The sequence below is a fragment of the Gnatocerus cornutus genome, chromosome 2 (assembly GCF_029298725.1).
Source record: "Gnatocerus cornutus isolate USDA-ARS CGAHR chromosome 2, icGnaCorn1.1, whole genome shotgun sequence".
Classification (NCBI taxonomy): domain Eukaryota; kingdom Metazoa; phylum Arthropoda; class Insecta; order Coleoptera; family Tenebrionidae; genus Gnatocerus; species Gnatocerus cornutus.
The window spans coordinates 14,015,623-14,037,871 of NC_142234.1; the positions used below are offsets into that span (position 1 = coordinate 14,015,623).

At 32.9% G+C, this 22,249-nt stretch overlaps 2 protein-coding genes across 3 annotated transcripts; both read left to right on the forward strand.

Annotated features, from left to right (window-relative positions):
• Window positions 1–26: 26 nt before the first annotated feature.
• Window positions 27–8,974, forward strand: clu (clustered mitochondria protein homolog). Of its 2 annotated transcripts, XM_088050609.1 has the most exons (16): window positions 27–490; window positions 3,860–3,928; window positions 3,975–4,695; window positions 4,748–4,977; window positions 5,077–5,408; window positions 5,459–5,671; window positions 5,718–5,892; window positions 5,942–6,295; window positions 6,344–6,549; window positions 6,598–6,804; window positions 6,851–6,949; window positions 7,050–7,661; window positions 7,710–7,835; window positions 7,880–8,095; window positions 8,145–8,353; window positions 8,400–8,974. In XM_088050609.1, exons 1-16 carry the CDS (start codon window positions 382–384, stop codon window positions 8,503–8,505), a joined length of 3,984 nt encoding a protein of 1,327 aa, XP_087906735.1. In that variant the 5' UTR covers window positions 27–381; the 3' UTR covers window positions 8,506–8,974. The 2 variants fall into 2 exon arrangements, with proteins under 2 accessions (XP_087906735.1, XP_087906734.1); XM_088050608.1 differs by having other exon boundaries at window positions 5,942–6,549.
• A 3,517-nt stretch (window positions 8,975–12,491) lies between these two features.
• LOC148179271 (uncharacterized) lies at window positions 12,492–20,888 on the forward strand. The gene is made up of 3 exons (XM_088030422.1): window positions 12,492–12,565; window positions 19,830–20,033; window positions 20,672–20,888. Exons 1-3 carry the CDS (start codon window positions 12,492–12,494, stop codon window positions 20,763–20,765), a joined length of 372 nt encoding a protein of 123 aa, XP_087886548.1. The 3' UTR covers window positions 20,766–20,888.
• The last annotated feature ends 1,361 nt before the right edge of the window (window positions 20,889–22,249 follow it).

Below are 22,249 nucleotides of genomic sequence, written 5' to 3' on the forward strand. Positions count from 1 at the left end.
CATGACCTCAGGAGCGCCCCATTAGCACAATCTGAGCGAGAATCGCATCGACGTTGCACGTTTTTTCAAAAAAATTGAAGTTTTTTGTTCTTGTCACTTTTGAATTGTCAGACGAGGCTGTCCCTCCGATATCGTCGCGCTAAAATAACTCGTTTTTCAAAAGGGCGTGTAATAATAGTGCGTTCCGCTCCTATGTGATCAGTGCCCGGACTAGACCTAGTGCGTTTAGGGGGGGTTATTTTCGAAGCACGTGCTAAACAAAATGTTCCTGTCGTTGTAAAATATCGTATCGTTGAACATTTAATTTAATTATACACGTGAAATTAATTCTTGTTAACTATAAAACATTAACGCCTGTGTGATAATCGTTGGTTGAACAAAATGGCTCTTGGTGCTGCGGTGAATAATACCGAACCGAAGACCAATAATAACCTAGACGATGCGGTGGACAAAGTCAAGAAAACCAAGACAGAAGACGCCGAAATTGCAGGTGAGTGGAATTTCGGGTTAAAAGTGCCGAAAAAGGCTTTGCCGGTGATTATTACGACATTGTTACGTAATCTGGTTAGGTTGGAAAATCGGACTTCTCAGGGCTACTGGGGGCTAATGGTGAATAAAAGGCATGGAATTGTCTTGAAAAATACGTCAGTTGATAAGTTTTCTTATTTACAATGTACATTTATTGATGAACTTGGACCTTGGATCTTTCATAAATCGGTTTCCCATTTGCAAGAAGTGGTACATGTGGTGGCGCAGCATAAGATTCTTATCATTTCGGTCTTTACGTTCGTAACTTGTGCGTTGTCATTCTTGTTTGAATATTGGAGAAGTCGGGCCAATGCCGGATGTTTACAAGGGACATTCACCCTTATTATATCTAATTATTATATCAACATTCTATCTGATAACATCAAAGCAATTTTCCGTGATTTCTTCCCAAATGTAGTTTACCTAAAAGAACACAATTAATTTTTTATCGATTTTAACATTTTTTTATTCAAAATTGCCCTAGCGTATAATCGTATCGTTTTACGGTAAAAAAAAATCCATAATAATTTAATAGTTTGTGAATGTCGAATCTTCGGTTTTCAAGTGGAAAATTTTCAAAAACGAGTCTAGGCACTGGTCACATTTCAATCATTTTTGAATTGTGACGTTTTATCCTTTGTGATTTTACTTTTATTACCCTAAAAGGATAAAGCGCGAAATTTGAATGCACATACCTGAACTGTAAAATATTGTATTAACTTGGCCATTATTCATAATACTGAAGATTTGTACAAATTTATTGGCACTTTTATAATTATGTAATAATAAATTGTCTGTACGAACGACACTTCTTTCTCGAAGACAAAATGATAACTGCCCACTTGTCGCAGAGACTATTGTTTTTGTTCCTTTCATCTGCAAAAAAGCCTTATTTGAGTCGTCACATCAGGTCCTTATGTAATTAATTGATAATGATAACGTTTATATAATTGAAGACTTTACATAAATAACGGACTAGCCGCCAAATCATATTTTGAAATTATGAAATACTTTTGTTTAAACTAGACAGTCTATTACCCCAAGCCTAATCATTTTTGCCATCAAGTTAATATGACAACGCCTTTTTGAATTGGGGCTTAGCCCGTTATTTATGTCAAGCCTTCAATTTTGTCCAAAAATTCCACATTTTTTAGTGGCATCCAATACAAAATTTCTAGAGACTAAAAAGTTGGTAGCACGTTAACAAACAATGAAAGTGCAAAACGTTTTTTTTTATTATTGAAACTGACGCATTATCATAAAATCATTCTGGCAAACTTTACGTGATCCAGATAATTATGCCTGTTATTTGCCATTTTAAAAATCAAGTGAAAATTTTAAAATTTCGGCAAAGGACAATAAAGTATAGATTTACTTACTACTTCTTGAAGTCATAAAAAAATTCTTTCGAAATTCCATTACCGCGACTGTACATAGCATAGTTTTCAGTGTTATCTTTTGTTGATAATTATAGGTATGTCAGTGTCGTATTTATAATACGAGCTACCTGAAATATGTTTAACAATAATTTCCCAATGAAAATGTTGCACATTTTCTAATTGTGCTCTCCGTAAAAAGAATTTAATAATAAGTCTATTAAAGAGTTGTAATAATTCATTTTATTCTTTTTATAATCTTTTCGAAAGAGTAAATTATCCTTTATTCGAAACGAAATGATCAATGAAGCATTTTATTTTACTTGGCCGAAATATTAAAGACACACATAAAAATAACCTTGAAATGTATTTCCCTCGTCAAATTTCTTGTTAATTCGTAAGTAAATGAAATTTTCTATGTTGCTATTGATTTAGGCAAGAATATTTTAATGTGTTAAACATACTCCAAGTTTTACACAATTCTGTAACTTCCAGATTTCGAAAAACCTAATAATTATTTCTTGACAATGAAATTATTTCTCACGTGCATTATTTTTCTCAACTCATGTGGTCTGCAAATAATCCCCACAAGTATTATAAAAAATTCTTATTGCATTGGTTTTTTAATGGTTTCAACATAAAAATTGGTTTTCAATGGGGAATAAAACAAGGAATGCAACAATGTTTTTGCACATTTATTAGTTAAAAGTATGCCATTTCACTTTAATCATTTTATTTGTTTGTAACAACTGTTAAGTTAAATTTTAATAAACAGACACGGCGTTTTTTTGGATACTAAAACTGGGCCGTCATAAAATGTATTCAGTGTGTAAAAAATGTCAAAGCCCAGAATAAATCTGCAAACTTACTTTTGATATAATGCTTACGTGAATATTCCACTGCGTTCAGTTCTAGAATGCTCTTTGCGGGTCGTCTCGATAATCATCATTGTCTTTCACTGCTTATCAGCTTCAAACCAGTTACAAGCAAGAGATAAAAGCTACATTATCTAATTAATTGGTGGTGTCTCTTTGCTTTTGTTTCGTTTAGTCATGTGGCCCTTTAGGTGTTTTTTGTTCTGACCGTTCTGCTGGCTCAGGCTAAATATTTTTATATTCATCATTTTTTATTATGAGACTACCATTTAAGAATTACAAAAACTTGAAAGAAAATATGCTGAACTAAGTATTTTTAATTAGTCTTAATTACTTAGGAAAAAATTCCTTTAAAGAAGTCCACTTAGTTTCAATATTCAAGTCTATATACCTACAAATTATTTGATTTTTTTGTTGGAATAAAATACTGAATTGGAAATTCTTACAGCAGTCGATACATCAACGTAACATAATGATTTTTTTAGCTTGAAATGACGCAAGCCTTGTTATCATTTTTAAATATGTAATGAGGTTATTTGTGTCTTTAGAAAAACATTTATGGGCGTTTGTCATTAACATAAACTTGTTAAATTTCTTGGACACAAATATCAATCAGAATTTTGATTAATGATTACTATCATTGCATTTAGAAATTGTGCGGTTAAAATATAGAATTTATTTTATCATCGTTTCAGTAGATAATTTTAATATTTATGAAGAAAACACTCATTGTGGTAATCAAAACTTTGGGATTTTTCCTTACTTAAAAGTGTTATAGACTTATAAATAGACGTACAGCTTCCTAAAACATTTCATGTATTGACACACATTTTAAAGCTTGATAAAACTGATCTGTTCCAACAGTGGCTTCTTCGCTTGAATGTTTATCATTCTTTAATATTTGCGAAATTTATGCTCATTAATAGAGGGTATTAAAGAAAAGTAAATTTTTTATTTCGTAGCGTCAAGGTTGTGATAATCACGACAAAGTAAATATAATTATTTTTTGATAACATGCAATAACTTGTAGTGGAAAGAGCTATTATTTCAAATCCTCGTCAACATTTTTATCTCTTTCAGTTAATGGAGACAGTGAATCGATCGATTCGAAAGCCGCACTACAGAACGGACATGTGGATAGTTCCTCAGGTAAACCCATCATATTTTACTATAAAAATGAAAGTGAATTTTACAGAAAAACAAACCAAAGACGCAGAAGAAACCGAGAAGAAAGAAGACGACACCAAAAATAAAGATGAAGTCGTATTCATTCAAGATATCGGTTTTTCTGTAAAAATCGTAAGCCCTGGTGTGGAACCCTTTGACATGCAAGTCTCCAGCGTGGAACTAGTGCAAGAGATCCACCAGTTGTTGATGGACAGGGAGGATACATGTCACCGGACATGCTTCTCTTTTCAATTAGACGGCAACACTTTAGACAATTTCGCAGAACTTAAAAACATCGAAGGTTTGAAAGAAGGCTCAGTTATTAAAGTAGTCGAAGAACCATACACTATGCGTGAAGCACGAATTCATGTGAGACACGTGAGAGACTTGCTCAAATCTGTTGATCCTACTGACGCATATAACGGGACAGAGTGCAATTCTTTGAGTTTTTTAAATACGGTAACTCAGGGAGATATTTTGGAGAAGAAGAAAATGAGACCAGAGAGTGTGGATTGTACTCCTCCGGATTATATAATGCCAGATAGCAAAGATAGACCGTTGACGGCTCTTCAGCCACAGTTAAAAGAACAAAAAGTGGCGCCTTGTCTTAAAGTGTTGACACCGTCGGCCTGGAATCCACCACCAGGTTATCGAAAAATTCACGGCGATCTTATGTACCTGTATGTTGTTACTTTGGAGGATAAACATTATCACATATCTGCGTGCTCTCGAGGTTTCTATATTAACCAGTAAGAGGAACTTCTGTGTCTGTTTGTTGTTTATTTCATGGTCTTATTGCAGATCCACGGCCGAAGAATTTAATCCTAAAACTGCAACGCCTAGTCATTTGTGCCATTCGTTGATTGAATTGTTAAACCAGATATCGCCGCAATTTAAGAGAAATTTCGCGCTGCTACAGAAGAAGCGGAGCCAAAGACATCCGTTCGAAAGAGTTGTCACGCCGTACCAATTATACACGTGGACGGCGCCCGTCATGGAACACACCATTGATGCTATTAGGGCCGAAGATAGTAAGTTAACTGCAAGTGACGTCGGACGATATTAGCATCAGATTGAATTTTTATGTCAGTTAAATCGTTTGATTAAAATTAATGTAAATCAATTTCTAGTGTTTTCGTCCAGATTGGGCTATGAAGAGCACATTCCCGGTCAGACCAGGGACTGGAACGAAGAACTACAAACCACTAGAGAGTTGCCGAGAAAAACCCTCCCAGAACGCCTCCTCCGGGAAAGAGCCATTTTCAAAATTCACAGCGATTTCGTGGCCGCCGCTACAAGAGGCGCTTTAGCCGTCATCGACGGTAATGTCATGGCGATAAATCCCGGCGAAGAAGCAAAAATGCAGATGTTTATCTGGAATAACATCTTTTTTTCGCTTGGATTTGACGTCAGGGATCATTACAAAGAGTTCGGTGGGGACGCCGCCGCCTTCGTTGCTCCTGTACGATCTTCATCTCAACTTTAACATCCTCTATAGTCTTGTTATTGCAGAAAAACGACTTGCAAGGTGTTCGAGTGTACAGCGCCGTTGATTTGCCGGGATTGTATACTTTGGGAACCGTTGTGATCGATTATAGAGGGTTCAGAGTCACAGCTCAGTCGATAATACCAGGGATTTTAGAGCGCGAGCAGGAGCAGTCTGTGGTGTACGGCACTATCGATTTTGGAAAGACTGTTTTGAGCCATCCGAAATATTTGGACTTGGTAAGGACTCCTCGAACAGTAACGACTCTTTACTTCGTTCTTTTAGTTAACTAAAGCTGGCCAACAACTGAAAATCTTACCGCATCACGTACTTAACGATAAGGATGAACCTGTTGAATTGTGTTCAAGCGTTGAATGCAAAGGAATCATTGGAAATGACGGCAGACATTATATTTTGGATCTGTTGCGGACTTTTCCTCCAGATGTTAATTTTTTGCAACGTACGCAAGCAACTTAATTCTTACATTTTCACTGAATCTTTTATTACAGTTGATGAAGAGTTGAGCAAGGAAGTCAAAATGTTAGGCTTTCCAATAAAACACAAGCACAAGTTGTGTTGTTTACGTCAGGAATTGATCGACAGCTTTGTCGAATCTCGTTACATGATGTTTATTAAATACGCTGCATATCATTTGCAACAACTAAATATTCGTAAGAGTGACGTTAAAGTTAACAATAATGCAATCGATGACAATAAGACTGAGGAGGATGCGAATGTAAAAACTGAATCTGAGAAAATCGCCACTAACGGAACTGACAATGACGAGGATAAGAAGGAGCAAATGGAAGACGAAGAAGCGAAGAAGATTGTGGAGAGCATCACTGACGGAAACAAGATCGAATGTATTGATCTCCGTTTAATCGAAAAGAGTACTAAATTTTCTCTTTCAGTGGAAGAAAGCACCAAAAACATTGTCAAAACTGCCGCGGTAGCTGTAGGGTCTTTAAAAGACACCGAGTTTGATATCCATTTTAATCCAGATGTGTACTCACCTGGTATCAAACATTGTGATAATTTAGACCCTCCCATCGCGAAACAAAGGCAGTTGGTTAAAGACGCCGCTGAGTTTTTGGTCACTGTTCAAATCCCCACTTTCGTGAGTGTCTCAGTATATAATATACAGTATGGTTGTAATTAATTTTAGATCCGAGACTGTCTGGATCATTCATCGGCACCCATGGACGGTTTTACTTTGTCTGAAGCAATGCACAATCGCGGCATCAACATTAGATATTTAGGCAAAGTCACGAATTTACTAGCGAAAGTAAAGCAACTGGAATATTTGCACAGCATCGCTGTTGCTGAGTTGTTGTTGAGGGCAGCTAAGCACCTTTTCACCTTATATTTACAGGTTTGTGGGTAAAACTAACAAATTTGTTATTAATTGTGTGATTTAGAGCTCAGAAATGTTGAACTTGTCGATAGCCATCGCTCATTTTTTGAACTGCCTGTTGTACTCGGGACAAGTTCCAAACCCATTGCAAGGAATGGATGAGGTAATTATCGAGATAGTTTTTTCGAAAGGCGATTAGAGCGTAATCAGCCTTGAACTTGCAGCTGATAATAAGTGAACGTAATCAAATTGTCCCGTTTCAGAGCAAGAACAACAGGAAACGTAACAAACGTCGCGGTAAATTAAATCCATTAGCATCCAACGACAATAACGAATGGGCGAATCTCACCCCTAAATCACTTTGGTCTCAATTTAAACAAGAACTTAAATCTTACTTCGATTATGACTTAACGACCAATGACATCGATGCTACTTTAGAAACGTACACTTTGCAAAAAATTTCTCTTTTGCGCTCTTTTTGTTTGAAAACTGGCGTCCAGATTTTGTTGCGAGACTACAACTTTGATTCCAAGAATAAGTTGATATTTTACGAGGAAGACATTCTGAATGTCTTTCCTATTGTTAAACACATCAATCCTAGAGCGACTGATGCGTATAATTTTTATACCACTGGCCAGAATAAGATTCAGCAGGGATATTTGAAAGATGGGTACGAATTGATCAGTGAAGCTTTGAATTTGTTGAATAATGTGTATGGAGCAATGCATCCAGAAATTGCTCAATGCTTAAGAATGATTGCTCGGCTTAATTATATCATGGGGGAGCATACTGAGGCTATGGTGTATCAGCAAAAGGCGGTTTTGATGTCGGAGAGGGTTAACGGCATCGATCATCCTTACACGATTACCGAATATGTAAGTACCACCTCAATCTCCCACTGATTTTAACATTTCTTAATTTAGGCACATCTCGCCTTATACTGTTTCGCCAATAGTCAAGTTAGTACCTCTTTGAAACTTCTCTACAGAGCTAGATACCTCGCGGTTCTAGTTTGCGGAGAGAACCATCCAGAAGTTGCCTTGCTTGATGTAAGTTCCCAAGTCCAAAAACACGTCTAATTCTTCATTTCCAGAGCAATATCAGTTTAATTCTTCACGCTGTGGGTGAATACGAACTTTCGTTGCGTTTCTTAGAAAAGGCTTTAGCTCTAAATATTAAATATTACGGGGCCAAATCTCTTAAAGTTGCAGTTACTTACCACTTGGTGGCACGAACTCAGAGTTGCATGGGCAACTTCCGGTCCGCGCTCACCAACGAGAAAGAAGCTTACGCCATTTATAAGCAGCAAGTAAGTAATGAAAAAAAAGTGTTTCTTGTGCTGACTAATTGTTTGTTAGCTGGGGGAAAACCATGAGAAAACCAAAGAATCTTCCGATTGTCTCAAACATTTAACACAGCAAGCTGTGGTTCTTCAGAAGAAGATGAATGAGATGTATGTAAGCAAAAATGGAGCCTCACTGCCACCAATTCAAATCCAACCGCCTTCCATGGGTTCAGTTCTAGATATGCTAAATGTAATTAATGGAATTCTGTTCGTTCAATTAAGGTAATTTGTACTCTTTGTTGTTAACAAATTGATGATTTTTTTTCAGCCAAGAGGACATCGAGAACTTTAAAGCAGAGATCGAAAAAAGACAGTTAAGCGAAGAGAACGTAACAGAAGAAGAGAAACATAAGATAGAAGCTTCGGAAAAATAGTAGAATTTTTTCTTTAGTTGTAATGAGAAAAGTTAGGCGTCTCGTTAGTATATTTCGTAGTGGTTATTGTGCGTGCATTTTCCTACAAGTCAGTAACATGCATTTTTATCGCTCAACGTAAAACTAGTCAGAAGTTCGCAACTGCCTCCTATTATTAAACCATTGTTAAAAGTGTACGTTATCGTGATCTAGTGTTGTGTTTTTCTTAAATACTGCTGTTATTGTTGTAAGTTATGACGAGCTGTTGTTTTTGTGATATGCAATGAATATCCTACTTGTAGTTCTAAAATTGTGATTAACATTTACCATTGATATAAATATGCATGTTACGTCGACAGGAAAGGAATTATTTTTTATTGTAATTTACTTTCATTGCGCCAACTTTAGTAAGGTGCAGTTTTCTATGATAGGTCAGATTTTTTTTGTAATCTAAATTTTGTTAAAATAAAGACAATTGATTACAGAGTTACTTCTTGATTGATTCAACTCCATTTTACCACGAAATGTAATTACGTAAATAGGCGCGAACACGAACTGAAAATTGTTGGATTATCATGCGCATAATTAAATTATTAACACGTTATTCTTGACATTTGGCAGATCGTGTAATGTTTAAATTCTTCCTGTGGAGCAATTTCAATTTCCTGATCTAAATGTCGTCATCTCCAGTACCTCGGGAGAATTTTAATTACAAAACATTAATACCACCCCCGAGAGTTTGTCGCGCCTACCACTTCCTTTTATACGTTTTTGGATGTTGATATTGACGACCAAGTTTCTTTTTTCGTCATGATGTTTGAAACAAATAATTAAGTTCATCCAAATCGTAGGTAATAATGTAAGAAAAATATCTAGAGATTTTAGATTTTTTCAATAAATCAGAATCATTATTTTTTATATTCAGATAAGTGATCAAATTCTTAAACTCCATCGAATTTCTCTTTTAAAATTTAGGTGCATATTCGTCAGAGCCTTCAAATCTTTGAATCATTTAACCATTTCCATCAGGATGACAACTTTTGTATTTTTATGGCTGATTTATTATTGTCAACACGTAATAAAAAGTACTAGCTTTCTCTTTAAATGCCTGGGAAATAGTAAATATAAGGATATTATTTTTTTAACAATTTTTTACCTCTACTTAGATTTTATGCCTACATAAGTTTTTGCACACTGAGCCTTTTTAAATCCTCTTGATCGCTTAAGCAACCCGCAAATTTGCTTTCCTTACATTTATACTACCGATTACAGTAGGCGTATTCGTGAACTTTGACCTCTTACTCGTTTCCCTGTACAGCCAAGATATTTATATTTGAAGCTTCGTAAACGAATGTGGATTTTAACGTAAATGGTATTTAATATTTAATAGTTAAACTTTAACTTGAGGGCCAATTTGGATTAAATGTTTCTTGTCTGCGAAGATGTGAACGTTCTATTTGGAAATAAAAACACTTAAATAAATATTAGAGTTACCAGACGTAAATTTGCATAATCCGATTATTTCAAAGAACACATTTACAATAACGAAGAGTTATGTTCCTCTTGACAATTTGAGTTTTTGTAACACGGAAAGAAACGATGAGATAATGTCGTTTTTTACCTGTAATCGTAAAATTTGATTCTATTTCGTGCTCTTGTTTTTAAACAGGTGCTTTAAAAAGGGTTTATCACCGCGGAATTAATTACACCAAACTTCAATGGTGCGCATTGATCTTTAAATCAAAATTTTTGAACAGTTATTTTCCTCTTTGGCTACATCTGCGTATTGATGTTTCTTTCATATTTCACTGCTTTGTAGCTGTTTTTTCATCACAATTTAAATTTTTGTATGTTGTCGAAATAGGAGTGATTTATTTTCAATATGAAATATTCAATAAGACCACATTCTTTCATATTGATTTACATCGCATCGGTTTTTCTTCCCTGATATTTTAAAAGCATATAGGCACAGGTTTACAGATGCGCCTTTTATTGACTTTAAATTTTAGAAGAAAATTGTACAATTACGAAACTTATTTGTGCTCAGTAATGCAGATTACATGATTATTCTGTCGTACTTGCTTCGGCGAGAAGGGCAAAGTTTCAGGCGTTATTTGGTTTTATAATTTTGTATTTGTGATAACTTGACATTGTTTGTTTTTTACTTTTAGTTTAATTAATAAACTTTATTAAAATTTTTGGAAGACTTGTCATAATTTCACTTCTGCCATACAAACTTTAAACAAATTAAATAAAATATATTTGCCTCCGACATTACGACATGAAGCACGTACTTCACAACGTTTGAATTTTTAATGTACTGTGAAAACAGCCGTTAACCGAGTTATCTCTGTATTAAGAGAAATCGCGAAATTTTTGCACTGGTACGCCCGCACCTGCGCTAATTTTCCCGTATTTACCTGCACACGATTTTTTTACCATTCACTATTATCCCAATCAGAGTCTATACGCCCGATATTATGCAAAGATATTTCGCCTAAAGCTCTTTTAAATTGAAAAAGAATACTTGTGCCAACTTTCCAAGTACCAATATGAATGCAAATCATACGAATAACTTCTACATCAGCATCAATGAAAAGTGAGTCAAAGTTTGTAAAAATCGTAAGCTATCACGTAACAAGAGGATTTCCCAAAGGCTCAATCAAACAACACTTATTTGATCTCACGAGATATCAAATACAAGAAATGCCCTTTTAGAAGCAATTTATTGTGGATTTCAATCGATCTTCCCCGATAAATAATATTGCGTTGAATTTTCTTTTCGACGATCTAATTATTAAGGAATTATTTTGCCGCGAAGAAGCTTTCGCGGATGCTCGTCACGCCAATGGTGAAATGCGGTAAAAGCGATAATTAAATTAGACTAGAAAATGAATATGAGAGCGAGGGACGGAAAAGTCGTCAACTTACAAAGTGATTCCTAAACGACATAAAAGTTTTATTCATTACAGGTGTTTGTGAATTATTGCGACGGTATTTTGACCAGGTTCTTTGACAGGAAATTTTCCTTCACGTAGGTCTATAAAAATAGAACGTATGCACTTATGTTTACGGAGGGCGTATTGTGTTGCTTCTCCAAATTTATTGCTCAGTGCTTCTTTCTATATTCTTACGTTTCAAGTTAGTTTAGTTAACTTTTCTTGTGGTATAAAAGAAGCTGTTAGTATTTATGTATGTATTTAAATTAATTCAAACCAAAAGCAAACAATAAAAGTGAGAATCTTCAACAAAAGAGAGACATGAAGGTTAAATTAAGAGATTCTCGTAGTTCTGTCGTCCACGACTTCTAATTTCCAAACTGTCAAAGAACTGTTTTGACACAGCGAACAGATCTCCCAAAAGACTTTAAAATTCAAGGTTCGTATAGTTGAGATGATATACGGGAGAATTGTTAAAAATGGTGGATGCGCCGGGATAAACTTTTACATTTGTGTTTTTTTTTTATATCAAAGAATTTTAGTTCTTGAATTAACTTTAAAAAATGTAAAATAAAATTATTAAATGAGAGTTTTAAAAAGACGCGATTTATATTAAATTTTATCCTGTAAATTTATTTTCATTTTCATTAGGTATAAGTACACAAATTTTGGTTGTCTTATTTTGCAACATATTGAAAATGTTTTTTAATCTCACAAAGTGTGCTACAAACGATCCCATCTTCATGATTTCGCAATTAAAAAAATTGAACCCAAACTATCCACATCTCTTCAACACGCAAATCACGACTATATTCTCGAGTTGCACAAACAAGATCTTTGCATTACTACAATAGAACCTGTTTACTTAAAAACCTTTAATTAATTGAAAACCAATTTTGAAATTTCTCGTGATGATGAGCGATTTTATTAACCTTGCAAGGTCCTTCTTTAGTGCACTTATTTATATTAAGGCGCCCTTGGTTTAAGTGTTAAGGAATGATTTCAGCGTGTTCTAGTGTAGGTTGTTATAGTCACTCCTCCTGATTACTCCCCCTGAAAAAGGGGCGCATGACCAACGCGCTTTTCAAGCCAAAAGTTTTCATGCATCTACAACAGTTGCAAATCTGTCTGCCTAAAAAGAGGTAAGTTCGATGTGGTCCTTAGATTGTGCGCATCTTTAATTTGAGTCAGAAAAAATTATATCTGATTTAAAAAAAAACTTGCAAATTTTCGTTTTTATTTTTTAATTTTTTCCATATTTTTCGAAAAAAAAAAATTTATAATCTCGTTTGGTAAGTATTTTCCATCATAAGTTTGCTGTTGTTTTTATTTCGCGGTTGTATTTTTATATTAGGAGATTTTTTCGTTCTTGTGTGTACTATGACCCATTTTGTAATGTTTGTTGGCCTACTGATAATAGCTCAAAGCGATGTTAGAAAGTTCGTATTTGAGATGAAAGTAAACTTTTGATGAAACTGCGCGCTGGGTATTATTAATAAAATTGTAGATTCGCGTTTCCGGCTGCGAAAAACTTGTATTTGTACAATAAAATGACTCTAAACAAAACTTTGTGTAACAGATTTTGTATTGCATTTTTGTCCACTAAAACTAAAATTTTATTGTAAAATTTCATACTCAGTCATACGATTTTAATCGGGAAATTATCTTTACGTTTTTAATAGGATTGTAAAGTAATTTGGAAATTGCAACAAAATTCAAAATTGCGTGTTATTCATTATGGTTTTATGTTGCGAAATAAATAGTTTCCTGAATTATTTAATTTCAATTAGCGTTAAATTTCATAATTATACAAGAGTTTGTTAATAAATGCATAATAATATTATAATAGATATAAAATAATATCGGTGGATCAATAAAAAAATTAAACTTGCTGAAGCAGAGAAAATTGTCGATTATAATCAGCACACACAGTAGTAAATTGAGAAACAGAAGTTTAAATCCACAATTAGGGATTTAAAAGCTTTTTTTTCAAAACTGTAAGTTCTATTTTTTCCCATCAATATTTTATTTACACGAACCTTTGTATTCTTTTGGATATTATAATAGTCTTTATATTTCCTATAGCGCGACACTAATTGCAATTTGATATTACTGAATTTTCCATTTTTTTGCTGTTTTTGGTGTTTAATGATTGAGGATAGAAACTAATATACCTCAAAGATAAAAGGCGCACACAATAAAAAAGTTTTTGCACGATATAAAGTCGAAATTGAAAACGCGTTAAAAATGAATAAAGAAAGGTCTTTCCTGACAAAATTACATAAAAAATTGTAATAATTAAAACCATTAATATTCTGTTTAAAATAGGTGATTTTGTTGTTTTATTAAAATTATATTAAAAAGTTAAAAATAAGAATTTAACGAATTTTTTGTCACATTTAGATGCAATTTTTTGTTCTATATGTACCTTTTGAGTTATCTTGTTATTTGCATAACTAATATATCTTGACTTATCTATGTCGCTTTTAAGCGTCTGGCGGTTGTTTTTAAGATCATATGAAAACAGCGTAATTACCTCTAAGCCCGGAGATACAACACGTAAATTTATGGTTGTTAGTACACATAGAATGTAGAATCCGGAACAAAATCGTGGGTTTAAATTAAACAAGAGAGGAGGAAAAATATATAAAAAAAAATGTTATATCTCTTATTAAATTGCTGCGTTGAGTTCATATGTAGGTAATTTCTCTGCTTTCAGTTCATTTCAATAATTTAACAATATTTTTTACTGTTAGTATAAAGTTACAGACTTTAAAAATGAAAGAAAACTTGATATCAAAACCCCTCTGGTTATTTTTTTTTTAAATTTATTGCGATAAGTCAGTATTAATAAAAAATAAATACGAACTCACAGAGATTTTACAACTATTTGAAGCACTAAGATTTTCCATTATGTCTGGTAAGATGTAGCCACTCCTAAAATAGATTATAATTTTAAAATAAATAATTAAAAATATGCATCATGTTTATAATTGACTAGATTTTGACTTAAAATTTGTTTTTTTATCACCGATAGTTTGGTGTCGCAACGCCTAGCATATGTAATTTTTGCTCATTTTAGAGTTTTTGTAAAAACAAACACTAACTTAAATTTATTTAATTATAATTGTGTTAAAAATATCTCAGTTTTTTTTTAAGTTTTGTGCTACTTTTATCAAAATTTCATCTATACTTTGCTTGAAATTTCAACAAAACGCTTACACGGCCAGCTTAATCAAAATTATCCTTCTTAAGAATGAGTTGAGTGACTTGTGACAATTAGGATATACTTTACGAAAAATTGTTCGTAATTATTTCAACGCTGTGCATCCCGAAAATGATTAATAAATTAGTAAAGAATTTTTTAATTTGGTGTGTACTGGAGGTCCATTCAAGTTTTTTTTAGGAAAAATTATCAGTTCCACAGGTTATTCCACCCACACAAAGTTCAAACCTTATACCTAAAAAACTATATTAGCATCCTTTGTAAGAGTAAAGAATGGTAAGAGGAGGGTGATGTTCGACATTTAATAAGCGCTCGTAGGAGCAATAAAACACTTTAGTTTAATAAGGGCACAAACGATATTAATATAAACTGCTAATAAAAAATTAATGAAAAGCTTGGACACGCATATGTTATCAAAATAAACCTTGAGATAACGTAAAATTAACAAAATTTGTATTTCATTACACTACAAGGCCTCTTCTGTACACATAGTTGATTATTAAATTTGGTAATCAAAGGTTTCAAGTAAAGTTAACTTAAATAAAAGAAACAAATAAATCGTGGTAAGTATAGTTTGGCTAAAAGATATTTAAAAGCCTATAAAAATGAGTAAAATCTTTTGAAATAGGGGAGTATTTGTTTTTTAAATATACCTTTAAAACAAAACAAAATCTTTGAAATATTTGTTTTTAAATGTAACTTTATGAACAGGCTAAAAACCTTAAAGTTTAGCTGTTTTTCCAAAGGTGATTATTTATGCCGAAATCAAATTTTTATATTTCTTAAAAGTAGGGCAGAATCGTTAAAATTTTGTTTTTTCTTAAAAGTACCTAAAAACAAAACAAAAATAGGACTTGTTAAAAATGTTACTTTTTTCAAAATATCTTTGAAAACAGGGTAAAATTCTTAAAAAAATGTTGTTTACAGAATAGGCCTTACTATAGTAATCATAACAGAATATTTTTCATGACAACTACTTAATTGTTCTTATAGTACGAGAAATGGTTTGTTTCCATCATAAAACTTTCCGGCCGGCGCATGTTTAGCAATTTACGCACATTCCTTCACTAACTTTGGTCACATAATAGCATTAAGAGTTAACTGGATTTTTTACTTAGAAAAAAAGCGAATTGCTGTGACCTTTCTCAAAGTTTCTTCTGCTGCCATTTTAATGATGATAACTGTAACCTGCAATTTTCCTGTAATTTAAAAAGTTGGTCAAACTGCAATTTACAGTTCCTGTTAAACAGATTAAGCCACAATATATTACAAGAAAAAAGGTAACAGATTTACACAAACACCGGTACAAGTTTTTATGGAGATTTATTGTACGAATCTAACTTTGTACCTAAACTATACTCTGTACATTGTTGGATTTATTTGTGCATTTTATTGTAGAAAAATGACACGATTTAATAAAAGCTTCGTTATCAACAATCAACATAGACACTGGCTTTTATAACTTAAAACTTTTATAACAGCCTGTAGCGGTTGATTATAAAATGCAATTTGCATAATTTTACAAAAGACATTGGACGTAGAAGATAGAAGGATTATTTGTAAGCAATAAAATTATTCTGAGACGTTTTATTTTGTCTGTTTAATGAGTGTTGTTGATTGCGGTCAACTGAAACAGTTCAACAAAATTGGATCTTAATTAATCAACTTGGGCCAAGACGAACCACCCACTCTTGGCTGAACTGAAATAAAACTTAAAAAGAAAAAACGAAAATCGTCTAATTTTATTAGCTTGCGTGGTCCAAATTCACATTTTTTACCGGTTTTTGTGTTTTTCGTAATTGATTTTAAAATAGAAAATTTGTTCTATACTTAATTCCATATAATTATTTATGGACTCCCACCAGAAAAAAAGAGAGGTTTTAACTTTATCAAATCGATGTTTTCTAATTTAGTAAAATGTTTGCTTGAAAAACAAGAAAGGGGTAAAGGTGGCCCCAATGAACGAGTAGTTTATTGTAAGCTGAAACGTTAGCAAAGTGCAAGTGGAAAGAACATACAAACTGTAGGTAATTCACTTTCACAAATTTATTTTGAACACAAGCTAAAATTAATTTGGTAGTCTAAAAAGAGTAGCAATTAGTTCATAAAGCTATTAATTTGAATTTGATTACACACAGGTACATATTTTCAGTTTGTTATTCAACACACTACTATGGAATTAGCGTCTATTTTTAAATTCAAAAAACCGCCGCTTTTATTTAATTATCTCAGACTGCATAGCAATGAATTCTTTTCTTGCTGTTATTACCAACCATTTCAAATACCATAAATTTCTCTAAACGATAATTGCCACAATTACCAATCGAACCCACGACATTTTTACATTTGACTTAAACAAGCCATTTTCATTCGAGTGCACGTATTCAAATGCGTGTCCGCAACCACAAGTGTACTAAATCGCTGCTTTATGAAAAACCGAATACAAATAAAATTAACGAAGAAATTACATTGGAGAAAATTGCTAAAGTTTTGTTTGGTGTGAAACTTGGACAGTTAGAAAATCACTTGTTTGATGAAGTTTAATCCTTCCATTCTGAGATTCAACACATCCAACAAAGAGACTTTGTATTTGACTAGGGCGAGGAAGTCATGACAGGATTAAGCCAGCACTTTGATGACTGTTATTATATTTACATAATCTGAAATAAAAGAGACGAATGCACCTGACATTAACGACAAAGAAAATTACGCGTCAGAAGTTGCAGAAATGGGTAAAGTATGAATTTAACTCTGATTTAAGAGAAAAGTTATTTATACTAAACGTTTATTCAATTTCGTTTGTTTTAAAAATTAATCGTCTCTCAAAATGTCGAGTATTCAATGTTAAAACGTTTTGTTAAAAAGGCGAAGTGATTAGGAACTAAAGAAGAGTTTAATGCATTTGTGAAGTAAATAACACTTAGCTCTACAAGATCGGATTTAATAAAGTTTTACTAAAAGTGCTCCATCGATTTTTCGTTTTCGAATAATTTTTGTTAACAAAGTTATGCCTCTCCACATAAATCTAATAAGGCACAAAGCAGCAAAAAGTTTGAAATAAAAACATCAGATAAAATGTAGGTATAATAAAAAGTTGAATAAGTTTATTTCGATATTTGGTTTAGTGCTTTTTGAGGTTCAACTTGGTATTGTCAACTGAAGGGAGCGGCTCCATTTTTATTAATCAGGCCTGCGACATTTACTCTTTGATGTTAAAATTAATGTAAGAATTTTTCCTTCCGTCGAAATTTGTTTTTCACTTAGGCAATTCAGAATGGAAAAATTCTCCCAAGAAAAATCTAAACGGCGTTTCGTGTGGAGCTAATTTTACATTCAACACTTTTAAACAACTTAATTATTTAAATTAATCAAAAATCGCTGGATAATGTTGATCTTTAAAATATTCTAAAATTCAAAATGGTAACAAAATAAACAAAATCAGTTTGACTTCAAAACTCTAATACGAAACTAACTATGATAATGAAAGGTAATCCAAATTTAAAAACGAGGCTTAGACTGAAATGTTACCATTTAATAATTTCATTAAACGTGACGCATGCATTTTAAAACGCTTTATCTAATCACGTACTGTCACGTTTATCCCGGCGCATCCACCAATTTTATCAGTACTTATTTCATATATTTTTATCTCTGGTGCAAATTTAAATAACGTGTCTATTTTTAGTATAGTTTTTAATTAACAAGTTTTTTCACAAAATCGCGATGCACTCGTCCTTTTCAAAAAACTCCAATTTACTGTGAAGTAAATATCAAACTCTCTTTACGCTGTAGATAAATATAAGTAAATCGCCCAGATTAAGTACTCCATTTAAAAATGAAGTTGATTTTCCGCTTTAATAAGATTTGAAATTACCTCAAAAGAAGCAAAAACACGTTTGCTTTTATCTGCAATCAGTGGAAAATTATGATGTGCATCCATGATTGTACTGTACAATTCATAATACTAAATTAACACATTTATGCCGCTTGAAATATGATTACGTTAATTTTGATATGCGCATTTGTGAAAAAATACACTTTTGAGCTCGTATTATCAATTAGCATGAATTTAGGCATTTGTTTTAATTTTTAATTTAATTAATATCCGGATTTGCGGTATAATTTGTTAGATTACGTTTTAACAAAGAGATGGAATTTACTTTCATAATGCGGGTCATATGTTGACACTCAACGTAATTAAAGTAATTTTCCTGTACATATTTTTAACTTGGAAAACTTCCCTGAAGGTCCTGAATAAAAGAAAATATTTGCTGTTATTTATTGACAAAGATATTCGAAATATAAATAAGTATTGCTCTCAATAAATTCCCCTTTTCTGTATATTTTTAACTTCGGTAAATACGCCTAGGCACATCACTTGCAGGATTAATTTTAATCGCTTTGATCGCTTGGTGATGCATCGACAAATGAGCTTACGGTAAAAATTGTTAATTACAATTTTATAATAAATTTATTCAACGGATAAGTGGAAACAATGATCTTTTTGTGGCTGTTTGATTGGAAGCGGGCATTTCAAAAGGTTCGTTCCAATTTTATTCTGACAAACATTCGAGTAACGTATCTGATGTGAAAAGCGGAAAACTGCATGTATACGCTTTATGGTATAAATCTTTTATCTGTAATCTGAAACTGTCGTCTATGTACTTAGTTGTAGCCAGATTGCAACATTTAAGGAAATTTGATTTGATAATTTGAAGTTTAGAGTAAACAAATTATTGTACCTCTTCTGGAGGAAATGAATTTAAGCGTGGACATAAAAATATTGTTTTCTTTTAAAGTGGTTCGTGCTCCATGCGCATATTTTTCTCCCAAAGGTCACACGCTGCGAAAATAATATAAAATAAATAATAATAGCGACAGACCGATAATAAATAGCGGAATTATTTCGGACCACTTCCCAGATTTATGAATTGTGCAGAGGATTGTTATGTCATGTTTACCTTTTTAGTGCAGGCATATTTTCTGTTTCAATTAACTTTATTTTGTGTCCCCTTGGGGATTCCTCCTTCAAACAAAATTCGTAAAGTAATAGAGAGAGAATAATTCGCAATTAATTAATTTCAATTTTCATTATGCCGAATGATGAGTCGTTTTTTGTGCTTAATTATCCGCATGCACAGGAGAGTTAATTTATTAAACACGTGCGTATTTTGTTCTAGTATGGCGTTCCATCATGCTGCGTTATTCTTCTCGTTGATATTTTTTCTCTGGTTGTTGTTGGCCAACGCACAAGGACGAAGAGAAGCAAGATATCCTCAGCAAAGATTGACTAGAGGCATCGAACGTCTTAAATACCACAACATGGACTTAGGCACAGCCAGAGGTTACGGAAAAAGAGCTGTCGACATGCATAACGTCAACAAGTAAGTCGAGAATTCTCTTGAGACGCTCGGTTTCAAAGGAATTTTACAATAATCTTGTTGAGGGTTTTTGAGACTTGAACAAATTCAAATGGATTTGTAGGCACTCGTTGCAACTTCATTGATTTTCAAATCGCAGTTAAATTTGAGCGGTTTTGTAAAAAACTTCAAGAGAATTATTCTAAATTTCGAATTCTTAAGCTTTACAAAATTAACTTCATTTGCAACAGTGTAATAAAATACATAGTAATAGATGGTAAGATGTAATAATAAAATTAAGGACTTTGGCAAGTAAATTATCCAACAAATGCAACTTCTAGTACAACATAACTTCAAAAGTTTTGAAAGCCCCGAACTGAATTCCATTTTGAAAATCAAATTACGAAGAATAACTACTCTGTGTCTAAATTATTGGGTGATAATTAAACTAAACTAATTGTAAGTAACAGAGTTAAAATTTCAGAGGTGTGTTATTCTATTATTTCATCACTTTGTTATTTTTATTTTCTAACCTTTTCCTTGTTATTTTTATGAAATTACTCATATATGTTTATTCCGTTCACGCGCGGTCGAAAATAACTGTAATTTATGTCAAATCTCTTGTTACACCCCTAATTTATCACAATATTTTTCCACTACAGCTTCCTACTCGAATGGATCGCACTGGAAAGCAGAATGAGAAACTTGGGGATACCAAGAAATCTCGTGAGAGATCAAGACACTATACTCGAATGACTCAATTTGTAAATCGTTGAATTATTAATTGTGATTATTATTTAAATGCTGTACCCTGTTTGTAAATTTCGTTTCCCACTGTAAGATAATTTAATATTAGAGAAATAAAATTACTATCGATCAGCTCATTTAATTTCATTTCTGGGTTTGGGGTTGTTTGGTCAATATTTTCAGAGCGGTTTCGAAATGGCGAGACTTGTTTCTTTTATCAGCAAAACTCTTACTTGAAGAGATGATTCATTGTTCTGCGATGGGTAAAAAAATAGTTCTGTCAGGACCACGTTTAGGTCTACAATGACTGCTTTGATAGCTAACTTAAAATGTGGAGAGTTAGGCAGAGAGTGAGTGGGTGAAAATTTTAAGAATAGCACAACAGATTCGGGTCACAATGAAAAAGGACTTCACTTAAGTTTATTTTACTTGACAATGAGTAATGTGGATACTGCTAAGAGTGCGTTTTTCTTATCTTTTATTGGATAATGGAATATAATTTCAATTGGAAATAAGTGAACTACGTCACTAAATACAGTCTCTCCTACGTGGCAAGCATGAAAATAAAAACATTTAAAAAATAAAAGAACAAAGCTGAGGTTTAGTTGCGCTTTTTGACGAACAAAACCTCCAATTTTTATCCCGTCGCAGTACTTCCAACAATTTCGTCATCGAGCCTGGGGTGGTGAACATGATGGGTTCATTGTATCACAAAGGGAATCCTTCGAAGTCCTTTTAGCCTATTTGTGTTTTCAAAAGCAGTTTAATGAAACCATGTAATTTTTTAACACCTTTTTTACCTTTGTAAATTCCTCAAATTAGGTTTATTTAAAATGTTTTTAGGAACAGCAGTTCTCTGACTTTAATGCCGTGTTGTGCTTTTTTATTGAATTTACCAGAAAATTATAATAAAATACAACTTCTTTTGAAAAAGTTTGTGGCATCGGTGTTTTTACAAATGTAATTATGTTGTTTTAAATTGAATTTGTCTCTGGAGCCAACAACGTCAAATTGTTAAATCAAATACTTTTAGGACAGGTTTTTTAGAGACTTCTCTAGAGCAAACACATTGGGGTGACTCGAGAGGTAGTTAAAATCAAGCAATGGAGTAGAAATCAGTAATGGATTGGAAAAACTAACTGAATAGTTCAACTGGACAATCACAATTTCTTTGTGCGGAAAGATCTCCACTAACGCCTTTTAAAATTTAAATAAATAGGTAGGTATACGTTTATACACAATCAAGGATTTTTCATCGCCATTATAAGAAGATTGGAGAACGGAGAATATAGGTTTAGAGACTTAACACTCCTAATACCTTCTGTCATGACTAAGAAACAGATAACTTTTGATAATAATTATCAAGTCTCCTCTAAAGGACCAGAATCCGAAGTTCAAGACTTCGCTTAATGTCTGCCGACAGTATTGTTGATATTTGATACATTCAACTAATTTAACCTTTAGCAACTTATATCGAATATCACTGGAAATAT

Coding starts and splice junctions, on each gene's coding strand:
- clu (XM_088050608.1), top strand. CDS start 382: ATGGCTCTTGGTGCTGCGGTGAATAATACCGAACCGAAGACCAATAAT. Junction 6,550..6,597: donor CTGTTCAAATCCCCACTTTC/GTGAGTGTCTCA, acceptor AATTAATTTTAG/ATCCGAGACTGTCTGGATCA. Junction 7,836..7,879: donor CAGAAGTTGCCTTGCTTGAT/GTAAGTTCCCAA, acceptor CTTCATTTCCAG/AGCAATATCAGTTTAATTCT.
- LOC148179271 (XM_088030422.1), top strand. CDS start 12,492: ATGACCAACGCGCTTTTCAAGCCAAAAGTTTTCATGCATCTACAACAG. Junction 12,566..19,829: donor ATCTGTCTGCCTAAAAAGAG/GTAAGTTCGATG, acceptor ATTTTGTTCTAG/TATGGCGTTCCATCATGCTG. Junction 20,034..20,671: donor GACATGCATAACGTCAACAA/GTAAGTCGAGAA, acceptor TTTCCACTACAG/CTTCCTACTCGAATGGATCG.